Source organism: Mustelus asterias, chromosome 11 (assembly GCF_964213995.1).
Source record: "Mustelus asterias chromosome 11, sMusAst1.hap1.1, whole genome shotgun sequence".
NCBI classification, from domain to species: domain Eukaryota; kingdom Metazoa; phylum Chordata; class Chondrichthyes; order Carcharhiniformes; family Triakidae; genus Mustelus; species Mustelus asterias.
In genome coordinates this window covers 100883761-100905343 of record NC_135811.1, presented here as the reverse complement: position 1 = coordinate 100905343, position 21583 = coordinate 100883761, and the positions used below count along the sequence as shown (strand labels likewise).

General features: G+C 46.6%; 1 protein-coding gene across 5 annotated transcripts in view; it reads right to left on the bottom strand.

Annotated features, from left to right (window-relative positions):
* The window catches only part of osbpl7 (oxysterol binding protein-like 7), a 99964-nt gene that overhangs the window by 17740 nt on the left and 60641 nt on the right, over nt 1-21583 (bottom strand). For all 5 annotated transcript variants that reach the window (XM_078224117.1, XM_078224121.1, XM_078224119.1 and 2 more), the window contains 5 exons: nt 17175-17300; nt 12736-12832; nt 7420-7670; nt 6522-6659; nt 605-668 (listed from right to left, as the gene is read on the bottom strand). In XM_078224117.1, coding sequence (XP_078080243.1) covers nt 605-668; nt 6522-6659; nt 7420-7670; nt 12736-12832; nt 17175-17300 — 676 coding nt within the window. The remainder of the gene's footprint in view (nt 1-604; nt 669-6521; nt 6660-7419; nt 7671-12735; nt 12833-17174; nt 17301-21583) is intronic.

Below are 21583 nucleotides of genomic sequence, written 5' to 3'. Positions count from 1 at the left end.
CAGCCTTACGTGCCTTAGAGTTCCGACATTTTTTGCCAACCCAGTCAAGCAACGGTAGAAAAGGAAGAGCTGGAAAGGAGCCTGCACTTCCATCCAGTATCCTTCACCCTTCCCCCACCTCACCAAATGTAGTTGCAGCCAAGTATCATAGAATCCTTACAGCGAAAATTAGGCCATTCAGCCCATTGAACCTGCAGTGACAACGATCCCAGTCCAAAGATATGCAGGTTAAGTGGATTGGCCATGCTTAATTGCCCCTAGTGTCAGGGGGACTAGCTAGGGTAAATGCATGGGGTTATGGGGACAGGGCCTGGGTGGGATTGTGGTCGGTGTAGACCCGATGGGCCAAATGGCCTCCTTCTGCAATGTAGGAATCTATGATTCTACTCGATTTTTGTACCTCGTGTTTTTAGCAGGCAGCAAGACCATTTATTAATGACCACCGAACTGCATCAGTAATGCACCTGTCCCTCCAGCAAGCACGCGATCGATCATAAATAGTGACTCGTAGTTACCCCCATGACAGTTTTAGATTTAATTTCCATAACGAAGGTTTCAAATCGCTCATTAAGCCCTTTCCCCAGCCACGGCCAAAGAAACTAACCTTGCCAGAAGAGGAAGTTTGCGGATTCAGCATGACAGACAGAGACAGGAGGATGATGGCTAACCTGCAATAAACAACACAACTAGTTAGGATGGACAGCATTATCTGTGTGAGTCAAATGATCACGGTACACCTCTCCTCACAGCTACCTCCCTCTTACCTCTCCCTCTTGGTGAGCTGCAGTACCACAGATGCCGGTACCTCATCTGACAGCCTTTGGTCAGAATTTTCCCGTCCCGCCCACCCCGGGAATCGTAGCGGGCGGGACACAGACAATGCAAAAGGCCCATTGACCTCGTGCAGGATTTTCTGGTCTTGGGGAGAGCGCGGCCAGACAATCCCACCCTTTACACCTCAGATTCTTGCCGGAGAGCCTCAGCACAGATATCTCAACAGCACCCGATTCTGCTGGGGTTCAGGGTTCGTTTCAAGGAGAGGCGATGGCCTAGTGGTATTATCGCTAGACTATTAAGCCAGAAACTCAGCTAATGCTCTGGGACCCAGGTTCAAATCCTGCCACGGCAGGTGGTGGACTTCAATAAAAATATCTGGGATTAAGAATCTAATGATGACCATGAAACCATTGTCGGAAAAACCCATCACTAATGTCCTTTAGGGAAGGAAATCTGCCGTCCTTACCTGGTCTGGCCGACATGCGACTCCAGATCCAGAGCAATGTGGTTGACTCTCAACTGCCCTCTGAAATGGTCTAGTAAATCATTCAGTTCAAAGGCAACTAGGGATGGGCAATAAATGCTGGGCAGCTAGTGACGCCCATGTCCCACAAATGAATAAAACAAAATGCCCGTGTTAAACAGTGCGAGTCGCCAACCAAGGGTTGACATTCCTCCTTCAAACCAACTGCAACTCACAATACCAGCTGATAGCAAACAACTTGGGAAAGGCTGAAAGTTCCCAAAAAACGTGTGACCTGAAATATTGGACAGGTTTTCCTCTCCCCAGCTACTGCCTGATCTGCTGGTCACGTTATCAAAATGTCTCAAAACTCCATGGGCATCGTGATCGTTACGTAAGCAAACAGGCCAGCCAGGATGGGACAGTGGCCAGACCATCCTGCTCACTCTCGTGGGACTCTATGCTTATGAACTAGAAGATAGGAGCATGGCTTAACAGCTCGTCTGAAAGGCTGCACCTCCAGCAATGCAGCACTTCCTCACTGGATACACCTATACCTTTAACACCGCATACTGCTCTCACCATCTCCCAGGCCGGGAAAGGAGCAGTTACTCCAAGAAGCGTGATAAATGTGCAGGCCTGTAGCTGAGTGTGAAACAACGCGATCCCAAGGCTCCCCTCCCTTCCCAGCTCACTCCTTGCAAATGTCTAACCTCTGGGAAAACAAGCTAGACGAACTTAAAGCTCACCTTTCAAAGGGAACTGAGAGACTGCTGTGTACTCTGTTTCACGGAGACATGGCTCACTCCTGCTTCATCAGACAGTGCCCTGCAGCCAGAGGGCTTCTCAATCCACCGAATGGAAGCACAGTGGCCTCAGGCAAGGCCAGGGGAGGGTGGATCTGCCTCCTTATCAACACCTCGTGGTGCTTAGACGTAGCAATATTGGCGAGTTTCTGCTCCCTGGACCTAGAATACCTGACGCTAAAATGCTGCCCCTACTACGTTCCGTGGAAGTTTAACGCCGTTACCCTGATGGCAGTTTACATCCCACCCCATGCGGACGTGAAGACCGCGCTGGACGAAATATACATCACTACGAATAGCCTCGAGACAAAACATTCCGAGGCCTGGTTCATCGTGGCCGGGGATGCTCAAGAGCATCCTACCAAGATACCATCAACACGTCTCCTGTTCCACCAGAGGCCCCAACATCCTAGACCACAGCTACACAAATATCAAACACGCCTACCGCTCTATTGCCCACCTACACTTTGGCAAATCAGACCACAAGGCTGTGCTCCTGCTCCCGGCTCACAAGCAAAAACTGAAACAGGAGAATCCGTCAAAGAAAGTCGTGCAATGTTGGCCTGAGTCAGATGATTTCCTATGGGACTGCTTAGAGTCAGTAGACTGGTCAGTTTTAAAAAACTCTGCGACCAGCCTGAACAAGTACGCCACTACAGTAACTGACTTCATTAGTAAGTTTGTAGAAGACTGCGTGCCAAAGAAGCAAATTCACAACCAGAAACCATGGATGAACAGGGATATCCACTGCTTACTGAAGTCTAGGTCTGAGGCGTTCAAGTCAGGCGACCCTGACGTATACACCAGGTACACGGTACATACTCTTGCGACTCAGCCAACATTGTCTACCTGATACGCTGCAGGAAACGATGTCCCGAGACATGGTACATTGGCGAGACTATGCAGAAGCTACAACAATGGATGAATGAACACTACTCAACAATCACCAGGCAGGAGTATTCCCCCCTTCCTGTCGGGGAACACTTCAGCAGTCAAGGGCATTCAGCCTCTGATCTTCGGGTAAACGTTCTCCAAGGTAGCCTTCAAGACACAAGACAATGCAGAATCACCGAGCAGAAACTGATAGCCAAGTTCCGCATGCATGAGGATGGCCTGAACCGGGATCTTGGGTTCATGTCACACTACCTGTAACCCCCACGACTTGCCTGGGCTTGCAAAATCCTACTAACTGTCCTGCCTTGAGACAATTCACACCTCTTTAACTTGTGCTTAATCCTTTCTCCCCTCACATTGTCTGCACCTGTAAAGACTTGATTACCTGTTAAGACTTGCATTCCAACCATTATCTAATAATTGAGTTTGTGTCTATATATGCCCTGTTGTGAACCCAACTCTGCACTCACCTGATGAAGGAGCAGTGCTCCGAAAGCTCGTGCTACCAAATTAACCTGTTGGACTTCAACCTGATGTTGTGAGACTTCTTACTGTGCCTATACAAAAAATGCAGATATGATCTAAGGAGATCCATTAAAGGTACCAAAAGACAATACCGGACCAAGCTACGGTCCCAGGCTAGCTCTCCGCTGACTATGGCAAGGTCTGCAAGACAGAACAGGCTACAAGGTGAAGGCATGTAAAATCTACTTCAATGGGGGCGAAGTAGAAAGGGTTGAGAGCTTCAAGTTTTTAGGTGCCCAGGTCACCAACAACCTATCCTGGTCCCCCCCCATGCCGACACTACAGTTAAGAAAGCCCACCACTGCCTCTACTTTCTCAGAAGACTAAGGAAATTTGGCATGTCCGCAACGACTCTCACCACTAACTTTTACAGATGCACCATAGGAAGCATTCTTTTTGTTTGTATCACAGCTTGGTATGGCTCCTGCTCTGTCCAAGACTGCAAGAAATTACAAAGGGTCGTGAACAAAGCCCAGTCCATCACTCAAACCAGCTTCCCATCCATTGACTCGGTCTACGCTTCCCACTGCCTTTGGAAAAGCAGCCAGCATAACTAAGGACTCCACGCACCTGGGATATACTCTGTTCCACCTTCTTCCATCGAGGAAAAGGTACAAAAATCTGAGGTCACGTACCAACCGACTCAAGAACAGCTTCTTCCCTGCTGCCATCAGACTTTTGAATGGATCTACCTTGCATTATCTTTCTCTCCACCCTAGCTATGACTGTAACACTACATTCTGCACTCTCACCTTTCCTTCTCTATGAATGGTATGCTTTGTCTGTATAGTGTGCAAGAAACAATACTTTTTATTGTATGTTAATACATGTGACAATAATAAATCAAATCAGATTAGTACTGCACAGGAGAGATCCAGATTATGGCCCCAATCCTCTGAACGGAGGTGAATGCGCTATTGACCGAGTTCAACTGAAAGAGGGGCAGAGAAAGATCAATAAAGGTTAGATCAACAATTGTAATTATAGGGTGGCACAGTGGTTAGCACTGCTGCCTCACAGTGCCTGGGACCCGGGTTCGATTCCCAGCTTGGGTCACTGTCCGTGCAGAGTCTGCACATTCTCCCCATGTCTGCGTGGGTTTCCTTTGTGTGCTCCGGTTTCCTCCCACGGTCCAAAAGACATGCTGGTTAGGGTGCATTGGCCATGCTAAATTCTCCCTCCGTGTACCCGAACAGGTGCTGGATTGTGGCGATTAGGGGAATTTCACAGTAACTTCATTGCAGTGTTAACGTAAGCCTACTTGTGACACTGATAAATAAATAATATTCAGTCAGTTTGCCGCAAATCTTCAAGTATCGCTTCTCACCAATCAGAACCTGTTGGGAATGTGCGCTTTCTTGCACCTTTGTAGAAACTTGATGTCTGTGTCGATATGCGCGATCTTCTTGGAGATCCTCTCCACTTGGAGCCGGCGGTTTGCGGTGTCGATGGAAATGTGTAGCAGGAACTATGAGGAAAGGCTCAGGCGATACTGCAGTCTATAGCACCACCAGGTGGTGAACCAAGGGCACGTTCAAAGTGGCAGAACTAAATTCAGATTTCAAATTCAAAGTTCTAATTCAGAACTATTGCTGGCCCAATAAAAAGACTTGGATGGTGCACGTTTCGCAATCTCAGGATATCCCAAAGCACTTTATAGCCAATGAAGTACTTCTGAACGGTAGTCACCCTTGTAACGCAGAAAACACGGCAGCCAATTTGCACACAGCATGTTCCACCAACCCTGGTCTGATAATGGTCAGATAACAAATGTGTTTTATCTGATGAAGCAGCTCTTGAACGTCGCAATGGAAATCCGATGAATAATCCACACCGCCACCGATTCTCATTCCCAAAAACATTAGTGTCAAAGGTGGACTTGGCTTGTTGGTGTGGAGCTGGTTATGTTCTTTGGGGGTTAAAACATCAGCCACCACAGTGGAAAAGAGCAGGAATTACTGTGCAAAATCACGCCTGGCAGTTTCCAGCACGGTCTGTAGTCTGCTGATGCCCAGCGAGTTGATCCCAGGCTGTGAAGCCATTGGGAAGGGAACGGTGGGACTGCTACTCAATCTGAGACAGGAAAGAATAGGGAAGGGAGAAAAACAAACAAAGCACAGCCCCTGTTCCTATTGGGTTTCAAATTCCGCCTGCTGAAAACCACAAATTTGGATTCGATCATTTGGATAGAGCAATGACATCTTCCAAAGACAAGTTAGTTCAAAATGGCTCACAACCTTGGTCTGCACCCCATCCATCACCTTAACCATTCCCTCGCTCCACCACTGGTGCACAGAGGTTGCGGTGTGTACCATCTACAAGATGCACTGCAGGAACTCACCAAGACACTTTCAACAGCACCTTCCAGATCCATGACTGCTACCACCTAGAAGGACGAGGGCAGCAGGTGCATGGGAACACCGCCAAAGAATCCCTACAGTACAGAAGGAGGCCATTCGGCCCACTGAGTCTGTACTGACCACAATCCCACCCAGGCCCAATTCCCGCAACCCCATGCATTTACGCTGCTAATCTCCTGACACCAGGGTCAATTTTAGCACGGCCAATCAACCTCACCTGCACATCTTTGAACTGTGGGAGGAAACCGGAGCACCCGGAGGAAACCCACGCAGACACAGGGAGAATGTGCAAAGTCCATGCAGGCAGTGACCCGAGGCCTGACGTCAACCTGGATCCCTGGCGCTGAGAGGCAGCAGAGCTAACCGCTATGCTCCCATGGTGGAAGTTCCACGATCCTGGCTTGGAGATTTAGCGCCGTTCCTTCCACTGTTGCTGGATCAAAATCCTCGAACAGTGCTGTGGGTGTACTTAGACCGCGTGGACTGCGACAGTTCTACGCAGCAGCTCATCACCACCTCCTCAAGGGCAATTCGGGGCGGGGGGGTGTGAGCATTAAATACTGGCCTAGGAGAGACATCTACATACCAAGAACAAGTAAAGAATAATCTCAGAAACACCACTGGAGCTGCAACCTCCCCAACTTCAGGAGAGGTGAGGAAATCGAGAGAACATCGGTGGAGATGATAAATAAATACCTGTTCTCCAATAAACTGGAAACCCTTATCTTCTCTTATACATTCATACGTTTCACCAAGGACAGGGTTGAATGGCTTGCTCCTTGCTCTGTAGTAAGCGGAAGCATAGCCCGACACCACAAAGGCAGCGACGTAAATCTGCAGGAGAATAGGAAAGCAAAACTGTAATTGAGTCAGTGCAGAGGAAGAGCAAGCTGGGACGGACATCCTTCAGTACTGCCAGTGAACCCCAATCAATCTCATCTGTCCCACACCCGGGCCAGTGCTTTGCAGTCCCCCCGGGTAGCAGGCAGCATTGCTCAGGTGACCTTGCCAACCACCTGCAAACTTGGCAACAATTGCCGGACTTGACATACCTCACAAATTGAAGTTTTGAAGATTATTTATTATTGCCACAAATAGGCTTACATTAACGCTGCAATGAAGTTACTGCAAAAATCCACACTCCGGCGCCTGTTCGGGTACACGAAGGGAGAATTTAGCACGACCAATGCACCTAACCAGCACGCCTTTCGAACTGTGGGAGGAAACCAGAGCACCCGGAGGAAACCTTGCTTCCGAGCTCCCAAGGGACTCTTAATTCACACATCACCTGTAACCCAGAGGGCAGTGAACATACTGAATTTAGCCTGGTCAATGCACTTAGCCTGCATGTCTTTCAGACTGTGGGAGGGAACCCATGCAGACACGGGGAGAACATGCAGACTCCGCACAGACAGTGACCCAAGCCGGGAATCGAACCCAGGTCCCTGGCGCTGTGAGGCAGCAGTGCTAACCACTCTGCCACGGTAATAAAACTAATAGCTGTGGCGAGAGGAAGGATCCAGATTCTCTCATTTGAAGAGGTGCTCACACCCGCCCAAGTGTTCGCTAGCACGGAGCAGATTACTGAGTTTACCATGCGCTCAAATGGATCAGATGTCCTGCTTGCCGTGTCCAAAAGTTCACTGAATTCCAGCTCCTCACAGAGTCGCTGCAGCGTGTTGAGTGGTTCATTCAGCTGAACCGGCATAGAGACCTTCGACAGGTCTTTTCCAATGTTGTTCTTCAGGATGTTCCACAGGCTGACGTTGTTTAGGTTGGGGCCTGGAGCTGGGAGAGACGTCCTTCGTTGAATCCCATCAACAGAACTACAGCTCGGAGGGTCTTCTGTTTTACAAATTTAGAAAATAAAATGGAGATTTAGTCTGGTCTCAATTTTCTAACTCAGAAACCATTCATGCAGAAAACAAAGCAGACGCTCTTGCTGTTTGAGGGTTTCCCTGACGTGAAATCATAGAATAGAATAGAATCATAGAATCCCTACAGTGTAGGAGGAGGCTATTTGGCCCATCAAGTCTGCCCTGACTCTCCGAGAGCATCCCACCATATCCCCGTAACTCCACACATTTACCCTGTTGATCCCCCTAATCTACATATCTTTGGACACAAAGGGTCAATTTCACATGGCCAATCCACCTAACCTGCACATCTTTGGACTATGGGAGGAAACTGGAACACCTGGAGGAAACCCACACAGACACGGGGGAAGAATGTGCAAACTCCACACAGTCACCCAAGGTTGGAATCGTGAGGCAGCAATGCCAACCACTGTGCCACCATGCCATGATTAAATCCCTCCACATCCTCCTCCTTCTCACTGTTGTAATCCCCCCACAGCCTTGTAACTCTTCTGAGATCTCTGCATTCCTCCAGCTCTGGCCTCTTGCACATCGCTGATTTCCTTTGTTCCATATTAGGCATGTGCCTTCAGCTACCTGGACCCCAAAGCTCTGGAATTCCCCTCTAAATCTGTCCCTTCTCCTTCAAGATGCTCACTTATCCTACTATCTCCATATGGTCCAACGCCAAAATCTCATTGGAGGCTTACTCGAATGAGGTACCTTCGGATGTCAAAGGTGCCATATAAATGCAATCTGTTGTTGGTGAAAGGTCTCTCTGCTAAATTTATAGCTGTAGTTTTCTTAGGAGAAATATGATGGACCAGGCTGAGGTATCTTAGCTTTTCACTTAGCTAACAATCACTGGTCGCTTATCTCGTTCATAACCGCTGAAAATCTACATGATCTGCAACTAACATGCAACCTTCTAACTCACACTCAATCTGTGGGTGACATCCCAGTTTCTCTGTAGATTCTTCAATTAATGACACGGAACAAATTCCAAAGAAGTGGCAAAAAACTTCCGTGTATCAGAGTCACATGTTCAAAGTTTTCATTGGCGGCACGGTGGCGCAGTGGTTAGCACTGATGCCTCACAGTGCCAGGGACATGGGTTCAATTCGTGGCTTGGGTCAGTGTGTGTGTGGAGTTTGCACATTCTCCCCGTGTCTGCGTGTGTTTCCTCCGGGTGCTCCGATTTCTTCCCACAGTCCAAAGATGTGAGGTTAGGCTGATCGGCCATGGTAAATTGCCCTTTAGTGTCCAAAGATGTGCAGGTTAGTGGGATTATCAGGGTAATTACATGGATAGGATCTGGGTAAGATGCACTGTTGGACGGTCAGTGCAGACTCGATGGGTCGAATGGCCTCCTTCTGCACTGTAGGGATTCTATGAAAGTTGATTTCATGAATTTGCATTCCTAGCCCAGAGCTTTACAAAATGAGACAGTAAATCCGTCAACTCAGAACTTTCAATGTGCTGACAAAATATAATTTAGAGGAAAATGGCCCCTCTGGGCAAATACAACAATAGATTGCATTGATGTAGCACCTTTAACCTTTAAGAGTGTAATCAGACAAAAACTTACTCCAAACTAAAGGAGGTCAAAAGTTTGGTCAAAGATGTTGGCTTTAAGGACAGTCATAGAGGAGGCAACAGGACTTTAGGGAGGGAAGTCCAGAGCTTGGAGCTGAAGACAATAAGGCGAGGGAAGCAAAGTTTGCGCAAGAAACCAGGTGGGGACAAGCATGGAGTTATGGGTGGGTTGCAGAGCTAATGGACAGTCTGGTTCAGCTTGGGACAGTGGCCAAGGACTGCGAGGAAATAAATGGCAAAAGAACAGCTTGTGGCTTATGATAGCAGAGGGTTGAGAGAGATGGCGGTGAAGCAAAGCTTTAGGGTTTATGTTAAAACCTCATTTCTATTAAAGGACTTGGAAATATGTCGCCATTCCTTCACAGTTGCTGGGTCAAAATCCTGGAGTCCCCTCCTTAACGGCATTGTGGATCAGCCCACAGCACGTGGACTGCAGCGACTCAAGGCAGCTCACCACCACCTTCTCAAGGGCAACTAGGGATGGGCAATAAACGCTGGCCAACCAGCGATGCCCATGTCCCATGAATGAATAAAATAAAAAATTCAACGCTCTTTTCATCCACAAATCAAAAATATGATAGTAAGGAAGGGCAACTGAGTGCTGGCTTACACAAAGAACTCAATTAGCATTCTCCAAAATACACAGGGGTTCAACAAGAATATTGAATCTCAACTTCACCATTAGGGGGAGATGCTGAACAAGCACAGATACTTCCCAGAACAGAAAAACAATCTGATCATCATATGCCCTGCCCCCAGAGACTACATTCTGCAGTGAATTTCCCTTCCTCCAACATCAGAGAGAGAGAGAGAGAGATAGAGAGAGAACCAAAGTATAAGGAATGAGAAAAAGAAAATAGGTTATTCTCATGTAATGCTGGACAATACTTGGGAGGGGGGAGGCGGGGAAGGAGGAGGAGGCCGGGTGGTCTGCATACTCGGCTTAATTCTTGAAGCTTATCCAAGTATTTTAGATAACAAGGTAAGTCACTCCCAGAAAATGGAATACCTCCTGTTAGAGTCCATCTCCAGGGGTGTCAGAGGAACTGACACTTCCTGTTAAGTACAAGGCAAAAACTCCCTGATTAGCCCATCAATTGGATCCATAATTAGGGAGCTCATGCTCCAATAGGCCAACCTCAATGGCCTATTGGACGAGAGGTCATAGTCTGAGGAGAAGGGCTAGCAAATTTAAAACAGAGTTGAGGTGAAACTACTTCTCCCAAAAGGGTTGTGAATCTGTGGAATTCACTACCCCAAAGGTGTGGTGGATGCTGGGACAGTGAGTAAATTTGAGGAGTTAGACAGATTTTTAATTGGTAATGGGTTGAAAGGTTATGGGGAGAAGGCAGGAAAATGGGGATGAGGTGCATATCAGTCATGATCGAATGGCAGAGCGGACTCGATGGGCCGAATGGTCTAATTCTGCTCCTGTATCTTATGAACTTATGATTGAAGTAATTGCCCTTCCCCACAGTGTTAGTTGCTGCAGTGACCCCTTGCATAAATTGTGTTGGAATTATCTCATTATGTCTTTGAATCAGTTCGGATCCACAGCGTAAAACTGGTTGAGTTTCTGCAGTAAAACTAGCAATCTCGTTCAGGGAGCCAAAAATATTACTAATGTCAGGAAGTCCATTCCCAGGACCATAATATCCAAACTCCGCCCCTCCCTCCTACAATCTTCAAATTTGTGAAGCATAGCCATACTCATATCATGTTCTCTTTTATTCTTTCCAATCTTATCAATGCCCTTCCTTCACTTTGGTTCCTCATTTTGCTTTTCCGGTTTTACAAGAATCATCTCACAGAAAGGCAGCACAGCTTAACTCACTGCCCCACCCATTTCCTTCAGCTGGTCATTTATTTTGTCACCTTAAAAATACTAGTGTTCGAGTCCAGTAAATTTTCTCAATCTCCTGATGTTTTCTTTAGAACGAAGGTCGTCATGGGGAGAGGTGATAGAGGCATTGAAAATTAAGAGGGGTTTTGATGAGAGTAGATAACTGTTTCTTCAATGGCAAGAGGCAACCAAAGGACATGGGTTTGAGATGAGTGGCAGTCTAGGTATCTCCTGAGGTGATGGTATGTGCCATCATGGTCAACTCTCGGCTAAGTGTGGCCTGGCCTGGCTCAGGAGCCCCACTGTGGCATGGCTGTCTCTGCCCCATTGGCTGCTGAGGAAGGCAGTGGGCTGGGAAAGTGCAGGATTCATTGGGCTCTGTTTTCTCTGGAAAACAGAGCCCAATGAATATATAGTTCTATATATAGAATCTATAGTTGCCATAATCGCTGTGTGTTTCCCCTGTTCTCGTACAGGATCAATGCAGGCAGGGAGCAGGAGAGAGCAGACAGCAGATCGGAATTGGTGAGGACTGATGATGCAGGTACTGAGATGTTGGGTCAAACAGATCAGCAGGAAAAGGTCGTGGAGAAACCTGAACTGAAAGCTTTTTGAAAATCATTGACGCTGAGTCATGGAGAGAAAACAATTTTGTCTTTTAAAAAGCATTTAGACAATCACATGGGCAAGATGGATATAGAGGGATACGGGCCAAATGCAGGCAATTGGGACTATCTTAGTAGTTAAAAAAAAAAGATGGCATGGACAAGTTGGGCTGAAACCTGTTTACATGCTGTAAACTTCTGACTCTAAGTCAGTGGGTGAGCAGAACTTTGTGCAGAGGAACGGGAGAGAGAGAAATCAAGAGAACAAAAAATTAAAACTAAGAGGGTAAAAGTGTGCTCACACAGCTAGGTGGAGAATTCTAAAGGAGTTGAAATGTGCGTAGGCAAGATTTGAGACAAGTGAGAAGAAAGGTCAAGTCTGGAGGTAATAAAGTCATGGATGAGTGGTTTAGAGAGAATGGGGAAGGGTGGTAATGACTGTGATTGAATGTTTCATAGAATCCCTATAGTACAGAAGGAGGCCATTTGGCCAATTGAATCTGCACCGACCACAACCCCACCCAGCCCCTATCCCCGTAGTCCCACATATTTACCCTGCTAGTCTCCTTGACACTAAGGGGCTATTTAACATGGCCAATCAACCTAACCTGCACACCTTTGGACTGTGGGATGAAACAGGAGCACCTGGAGGAAACCCACGCAGACACGGGGAGAACGTGCAGACTCCACGTTGAGGCGTTCCAGTGACCCAAGCTGGGAATTGAACCTGGGCCCCTGGTGCTGTGAGGCAGCAGCGCTAACCACAGTGCCACCATGCTGCCCTTCAGAGGAAGACTTTCTGAAGACCAAGCTAGAATCAGAATCCAGGAAGGAGGACAGGATGGGGCTCTAGGGCACAGCATTTCTGGCTGTAGTTGAACGTAACATGCTGTGTGAGATGAAGATCTCAGGGTGTAATTGCTGCACAGATTTGTAGCTACTTTGCACAGATTTGAGAGAGTGCAAGCTGCAGATGGTTCTTCATGTTAGTGATTTTAACACAAACAAACCTGTCAGTTCCTGAATGGCTGCAACCACAGTGTCGAGATTCTCCTCCGAGTTACTGTTGGTAATTTCACTGGTGGTGGAGTCATCATCATCCGACATCTGTGACAAAGCAAAATGCCTTAGGACTTAGCACAGGTTTAAAAATGAATGCCAATGAACTCATTGAGATGTTTTTTTTTGCTGATCGAGTTTGAACCATGGCAAATGCTAGGAATGTTCCAAAAACAATCACAATGGGCTGGATGGACTCTTCCTGTGTTGTGAGATTTATTGAGTATGCACACTTCCGCAATGAGTGTGAATCCTGATTTATTTTGCTGTTTTAAAAAGATCATACTTATACCAATTAACTATCAGAGCCAGATACTTAGCTTCCGAGCTTACTTAGTAGTAAATATACTTAGAAAGTGATACCCGACCATACAGACACAGAGCGAATTGCCAATTTGGGCTGATAATTCAGCCATAATTGGATTGCATTTGGGTGTGTTCCAATCAGCATTAGGTGACTCTGGGCTCTGTAAAATTCATAGAATCCCTACAGTGCAGAAGGAGGCCATTCGGCCCAATGGGTCTGCACCGACCACAATCCCACCCAGGCCCTATTCCCTTAACCCCTCATATTTACCCTGCTAATCCCGCTGACACGAGGGTTAATTTAACATGGCCAATCCACCTAACCTACACACCTTTGGACTGTGGAAGGAAACCTGAGCACCCGGGGGAAACCCACGCAGACACGGGGATAGCGTGCAAACTGCACACAGACAGTGACCCTGAATGAAACCGCCCCCACCTCCTGGCATTGTGAAGCAGCAGTGCTAACCACTGTGCCACCCAAGTTATGGTTAAAATAAAGCCAGCCATGATTTCTTATCCCAATTGCAGTTCAGTAAAGCACAAGGGAAGTGTTTGCTGTGTGAGGAACGGATAAGAACTAGCCAGGATGAGCACAATGGTCAAACAGAATGTTGTCATGCACACACCAAGCCTGGCCAGTTGGAGACAAGGTATCTGTCATATCTCAACAAGGGTTGGGCATTTTCTGGAGAGGAGTTCTTGCCAACCCCAGGGAATCATTTTCCAGAGCAGTTTTATGTTGTGTCAGCTAATATTGTGGGGGAACAAACAAAGACGGCTCTAATTGGCCAGTGTGGCAACCTATTCATTATTCCACCATTCCTCACCATCAATCTATAACCATTCAACGCCATGGCCTTCCACCAGGCTCAATAAGATGCAGTGGAATACCTCAAAATACACAGTGCTGGGAGTTCTCTGGTCCCTGTTACTCCGTCACCCTCTGGAGATGCACCCACTCGCCAATTTTCACAGATGCACCATAGAAAGCATCCTTTCCAGATGCATCACAGCTTGGTATGGCTCCTGCTCTGACCAAGACCGCAAGAAACTATGAAGGGTTGTGAACGTAGCCCAGTCCATCACGCAAACCAGCCTCCCATCTGTTGACTCTGTCTACGCTTCCCGTTGCCTTGGAAAAGCAACCAGCATAATCGGGGATCCCAGGCACCCCGGACATACTCTCTGCCACCTTCTTCCATCAGGAAGAAATAAAAGTCCGAGATCATGTACCAACCAACTCAAGAACAGTTTCTTCCCCGCTGCCATCAGAATTTTGAATGGTCCTATCATATATTAAACTGATCTTTCTCGACACCCGAGCTATGACTGTAACACGACATTATGCACACTCTCCCCGACGTACTCTAAGAAAAGTATGCTATGTCTTTATAGGCACAAGTAACAATACTTTTCACTGTATCCCAATACATGTGACAATAACAAATCAAATCAAAGTAACATAACAATGGCATGTGAATGTAAGACACAAACGTTATTCCTCTTAATGGGAGCCTACCTCTTACAGGCATGGGAGCTCCGACGTTAAGGTCTGCTGTTTTTATCCATTTCCAGAGGCCACTCAAAATTCCAAAGAGACTATTACGCTGAGGTCTTACCAAAAACCCTATTCAAATGCTGATGTAACTTTGGGTCTCGAAGTATCTTTTTATGAGAGCGCCAACCATGTTCTATTTTGAACTCAGTGACCCAAGATAACTTGGAGATGAGAGTCCAAATGGCGGCAGGCATCAAGAATTATTCCAAGGCAAAAGTGAGAGAACTGCTCCCCCGTGTTTTGTTAAATTCATTCAGGGATGTGGATGTCACTGGCTAGGCCAGCATTTATTGCCCATTGCTGATTGCCTTAGAGAAGGTGGTGGGAAGCTGCCCTCTTGAACTGCAGTCCATGTTTTGTAGACACATTCATAGCTCAGACTTGATGGGCCAAATGGCCTCCTTCTGCACTGTAGGATTCTCATGATTTTATGCTATTAGGAGGGACTTCCAGGATTTTAAGCCAGCGACAGTGAGGGAACAGCAATATAGTTCCAAGTCAGGCTGGTGTGTGACTTGATATACAAGGATATATATATTATATATACATCTCCTAAATCCTTTTCGTTGAATTTCTCCAACCATTTTCACCCCACCATTTCTGACTCATTAAAAGATTTCCTTTGCGGGTTTAGTCAGGCCATGACCTTTTGCAGCAAGTATCGGCAGGTTGTTCAACTACATGGCTGCGTCACATCAAAGCCTGAGCCTGACCCTGTCCCCATGAGATATCAAATAGACCATGTTTTCCAACAACCATCTGAGAGCAGGGACGAACCTGGCAATTATCCCTTTCCTAACCCAAGGATGTTGCAGCAACAATGACACGCTTATCCTTGGATCAGCGCTTTGCTGAGCTCCTCCACCCAGTCTGCACTGGGACCATGGGATCCTGCTCACTTGCCACAATAATTCTCCATCCCAATCTGGCCCCTCAGCCCCGGACACTGTTTTAACGAAGCTCAATATGAGTCTGAGGAACAGCATTTAATCTTTTGATTATACACTTTACACCCTCCCAGCCTCAACCCTTTCAACAACTTTGAGGTCATACTTAATGCCCCATTTTCTAGAACAGCAGGGGCGGGTATTAGTTCTGCCATAACCACCAATCCCTCCCTCTGCTTCCACCTTTCGTTTCTTTATCACCAACTCCTTTAGCTTCGCACTCTCTCTCTTTAGAGCATTTAATGACTCTCACTGAGCACCCCATCCACAGACCCTCCCTTTATTATTTCCTCTTCCCCCTTTTCCCCTCTGCACTGGCTTAAAAATTGTGAAAACTCCAACTTGTTCCAGCTCCGATGCAGGAGGCTCTGGTCTACATGAGTCTATTTAGACATAGGTCTGCTTTTCTCCTGAAAGATGCTGAACGTTGTCCATTTTTTTCTGTTTTTTTACAGCTCCTATCAATAAGAACATACGAACTAGGAGCAGGAGTAGGCCATCTGGCCCCTCGAGCCTGCTCCGCCATTCAATAAGATCATGGCTGATCTTCTTGTGGACTCAGCTCCACTTACCCGCCCACTCACCATAACCCTTAATTCCTTTACTGTTCAAAAATTTATCTATCCTTGCCTTAAAAATATTCAATGAGGTAGCCTCAACTGCTTCACTGGGCAGGGAATTCCACAGATTCACAACCCTTTGTGTGAAGAAGTTCCTCCTCAACTCAGTCCTAAATCTGCTTCCCCTTATTTTGAGGCTATGCCCCCTAGTTCTAGTTTCACCCGCCAGTGGAAACAACTTCCCTGCTTCTATCTTATCTATTCCCTTCATAATCTTATATGGTTCTATAAGATCTCCCCTTATTCTTCTGAATTCCAATCAGTATAGCCCCAGTCTACTCAGTCTCTCCTCATAAGCCAACCCTCTCAACTCCGGAATCAACCTAGTGAATCTCCTCTGCACCCCCTCCAGTGCCAGTATATCCTTTCTCAAGTAAGGAGACCAAAACTGTACACAGTACTCCAGGTGTGGCCTTACCAGCACCGTATACAGCTGCAACATAATCTCGCTGTTTTTAAACTCCATCCCTCTAGCAATGAAGGACAAAATTCCATTTGCTTTCTTAATTACCTGCTGCACCTGCAAACCAACTCCTTGAGATTCCTGCACAAGGACACCCAGGTCCCTCTGCACAGCAGCATGCTGCAATTTTTTTACCATTTAAATAATAGTCCATTTTGCTGTTATTCCTACCAAAATGCTTTGGTTGACAAAAGCACAGACCACGGGGGAGTTTTCCCATCCCGCCTGCCAAGAGAATCGTTGCGAGGGGGTTGGGGGGCAGACTATGCAAAGGTCTGTTGACCTCGGGTGGGATTTTCCAGTTTTGGGACGAGCGCAGTCGGAAAATCCCACCCCACAATTTAAGTCCAAAACTGGCTTGGGAGACATGGGTCATCTGCTCAGCAGATATATATCTGTGGAGAAAACCTTTGTGCAGCTGAAGAGTTAGGCCAAAATTTGTTGATTCTTTACATTCACAGGGTTTGCAGGAACTAGGGCCCGACTCATTTACCTCATTGTCAGAAGAACAGGCCGATAGCAACACATCTTCAGCATCGAAGAACTCAACATGTGACTCAGACAGCGATGCGTTGCTGTCTAAGGACAGCTGATGAGTTAGTGATCGGTTACAAACCACCTGAAGGCAAGTTTTGGAAAATAAAATGTCAGTTTAACACATTCAGAGCAATTCCCGAGTATTCAATTCTATTTTGCAAATAATTCCCCCGTAAGGGCCATTGTTTTATTCACCACCCCTCTATAAATTATAGGAACACTGTTTTCAGCCCCAGTCATCATTTTATATTAAAAAATAAATACAGAGCCATTGGAAGCAGATGCAGAGAAGGTTTACAATGATGATACCGGAAATAGATAGGTATTCATTTCAGAAAAGGATTAACAGGGTAGGTAGGGTAAGCTGAGGGGTGACCTAATGGAGGCATTTAAGTGATGAAAGGTTTTGACAGAGTAGATACAGAATAAATGTAGGATACAGGAGTATAACTAGAGAACATCAATATAACATGGGCGGCACGGTGGCACAGTGGTTAATACTGCTGCCTCTCAGCGCCAGGGACCAGGTTCGACTCCTGGCTTTGGTCACTGTCTGTGTGGAGTTTGCACGTTCTCCCCGTGTCTGTGTGGGTTTTCCCCATGTGCTGTGGTTTTCTCCTACAGTCCAAAGATGTGCGGGTTAGGTGGACTGGCCGTGCTAAATTGCCCCTTAGTGTCAGGGGGACTAGCTTGGGTAAATGTATGGGGTTATGAGGATAGGGCCTGGGTGGGATTGTGGTTGGTGCAGACTCGATGGGCCGAATGGCCTCTTCTGCACTGTAGGATTCTATGTTAAGATAGTCACCAAGAAATCCAATAAGCAGTTTAGAAGAGACTTTTTCACCCAAAAGAATGGAGGGAATGTGAAACCTGCTACCTCAGGCAGTGGTTGAAGTCAACAGTATCATAGAATCCCTACAGTGCAGAAAGAGGCCATTCGGCCCATTGAGCCTGCAGTGACAACAATCCCATCCAGGCCCTGTCTCTGTAACCCCATGTATTTATCCTGCTAATCTCCCTGACACAAAGGGGCAATTGAGCATGGCCAATCAACATAACCCGCAAAATCTACAGATGCATTTAAGGGGAAACCAGATGAGGGAATATGAGGGAGTAGGAATTAGAAGATTCTGATGGTAGACTTAGAGGAGAAAAGATAGGGGGAAGCTCAAGTGGGGCATAAACAACAGCATGGACTAGTTAGGCCGAATGGCCTGCTTCTGAGCCATGTAGCCAGTTGTTTAGTTATTGCACACAGGCCTTCTAGAATTGAACCACAGCCACAATGAACAATCACACCAATTCTGCTGCACCAAAGGAGCAACTCGATATTTATTTTTGTTTGAACAGCATGTTCTGGTTAAACTCAGCTTTCATAAATCACCTTTATTTATTTGTCACAAGTAAGGCTTACATTACAGTGCAATTAAGTTGTGAAAATCCCCTAGTCGCCACAGTCCGGCGCCTGTTCGGGTCAATGCACCCTAACCAGCACGTCTTTCAGACTGTGGGAGGAAACTGGAGCATCCAGAGGAAACCCACGCAGACACGGGGAGAATGTGCAAACTCTACACAGACTGTGACCCAAGCCGGGAATCAAACGCTGTGACCTGGCCCAGAAGGAACTTTTTGCACTGGATCTTTCAAAGTGCTCAGTTAGTTCCACTTCCCTCCTCCTTCCCCACAGGCCAACAAATTTTTCCTTTCCAAATATTCATCCAATTCCCTTTTGAAAATGACGGGGGAAAAAAAGGATGGGGAGGAGAAATGCTTTTATCGAGTGCGTGAGAATGATCTGGGAGGCGCTGCCTGAAAATGTGCTGGACACAGATTCAACAGTAACTTTCAGAAGGGATCTGGGTATATGGAGAAATCTGGAAGACAATGGACAAAGAGCAGGCAAGTGGGAAGAATGGGTAACTCCTTCAGAGCTGGAACAGGCACAACACGGACTGAATGGTCTCCTTCCATGCTGAATGATGCAATGACTCTGAACTCAGCTCCCATGCACCAGAAATATGAGATTCGTTACAGTATTCCCTCTCTTCATGCAGAGATTCCAGGATCCTTAGTAACACACAAGTTTGTTTACAGGATCCAAGTTCATTGAAACTGAAACTAAGACACAGTTTTTCTTTACTGAGAGGAATTATTGACTTGTTCAGTCTTGTTGCTCTCCTCTCACTCAACTCAGTGTCCCAGCTATCCACTATTTATCCTGCCAGAAGGCAATTAATTACCCATCATCTGTTTCTCTTAACCTTAACAACGTAATTAACATGACGTTAAAACCCACTGTCAGAGTGCCCTCTGAGCAAGCATTTCCAACACAACAGGGCATCTAAAAAATCCTTCTGATCTTATTAGTTCAGTAAAGGTTATTCATTCGTCACAAGTAGGCTTACATTAACATTGCAATGAAGTTACTGTGAAAATCCTCTGGGCGCCACAATCCTCTAGGCGCCTGTTGGAGTACACCGAGGGAGAATTTAGCATGGCCAATGCACCTAACCAGCACGTCTTTCGGACTGAGAGAGGAAACTAGAGCACCCGGAGGAAACCCACGCAGACATGGGAGAACATGCAGACTCTGCACAGACAGTGACCCAAGCCGGGAATCGAACCCAGGTCCCTGGCACTGTGAGGCTGCAATGCCACCGTGCCACAATGCAAACACAGCTCAGTCATGATCACCAGATAAAGGAGTACACAGGAACTTTCCAAGGCAGCAGCAGCTAATAACATTCTTCCGTAAATATGTGCTGGATTTGAAAGCAAATTTCCTAGGTGACGGCTAGCCAACAATGTTAATCCCTACCTAACCCGGCAGACTGCTTTTGAAATCCATTCACAATTTCCACAATGATGGATACTCACCATTAATTCAACTGTTCAATAATTTTTCTGATCATTTATACTGGCTGATGTCAACACAAGTTGCAGCTGGGAGAATCAGGCGTGTTAGAGAATCACCATCAGGAAAGCATGGAGTGGCAACTCACTCGGTGGTTTAGATGCATCTTTTCATTAAACATGGAACCCCAGGAGATCAGCACTCAGAGAGAAACCCTTGATCTCTGCAGCATTTTCTTGCTAATATGTATTAACACCACTCACTACCTTTCCATAAACTAATAGAAGGCAAAAGGCGGTCAAAGAGCAGCTTGTAAGCATTGTTTCAAATGTCATTGGGCCTACAAGGAGCCAGTTTTATACAAAGTATGAACAGTTCAAAAAGAGCCAGTTGGCCCAATAGATACTGTCAGTGTTTAAGCTCCACACAAGCCTCCTCACACCCCTCTCCATCTAGCCCCATCAATCTATCCTATTGCTTTTTCCCTCCGTTACCTATCTAATGTCCCTTTGAAGAGAACTGAGGGACTGCTGTGTACTCTGTTTCACGGAGACATGGCTCACTCCTGTGGAAGTTGGAACCAGCTGTTAGCAGGTGAAGGGTCTGAGTGGGTCCTTGAGAAAACACAGAATGCTCCAAGTGCTGATTGTGGTTGAAGGAAATCAGGATGTTTATTGAACATTGCCTGCTAAAAATGTCAAGGATTCTGCACAGCTGCGTATATAGGTGATAAGGATGCAAATGAAGGATCGAAATGATGCTAAAATCTATTGGTTGAAAGTACACACCGAACTATAAGTGCTTTAACTGGCATGTTCTCTCTCATTGGCTGAATAGTGCCTTAACTGACACTGTTTTGCAGAGCTCTGTTAGAACATCATAGTGAAATTCACTGCATCTGTTCTCCTTGCTGGCAAGTAATAAAGCTTAGAAGATAGAGTACTCAACGTGCCTCGTCTGGTTAATCCTCAACATTTCTGCTTCACTGGACTGTGCCCTACAACCAGGGGGCTTCTCACTCCATCGAATGGACCATACAGCAACCTCAGGCAAGGCTAGGGGAGGTGGGATCTACCTCCTAATCAACACCTCGAGGTACCTAGACATAGCAACACTGGCAAGTTTCCGTTCCACGGACATAGAATACCTGACACTAAAATGCCGCCCCTACTATCTTCCACAGGAGTTCACCTCTGTTGTCCTGACAGCCATTTACATCCCATCCCATGCCCCATGCGGGCGTGAAGAACGCACTGGAAGAAAAATACACCACTGCAAATAGCCTTGAGATGAAACATCCCGAGGCCTTGTTCATCGTGGCCGGGGACTTCAATCAGATCAAGCTCAAGAGCGTCTTACAAAGATACCACCAACACGTCTCCTGTTCCACCAGAGGCCCAAACATCCTAGACCATTGTTACACAAATTTCAGACAAGGCTACCGCTCTATCACCCACACTTTAGCAAATCAGACCACAAGGCTGTGCTCCTGCTTACAAGCAAAAACTGAA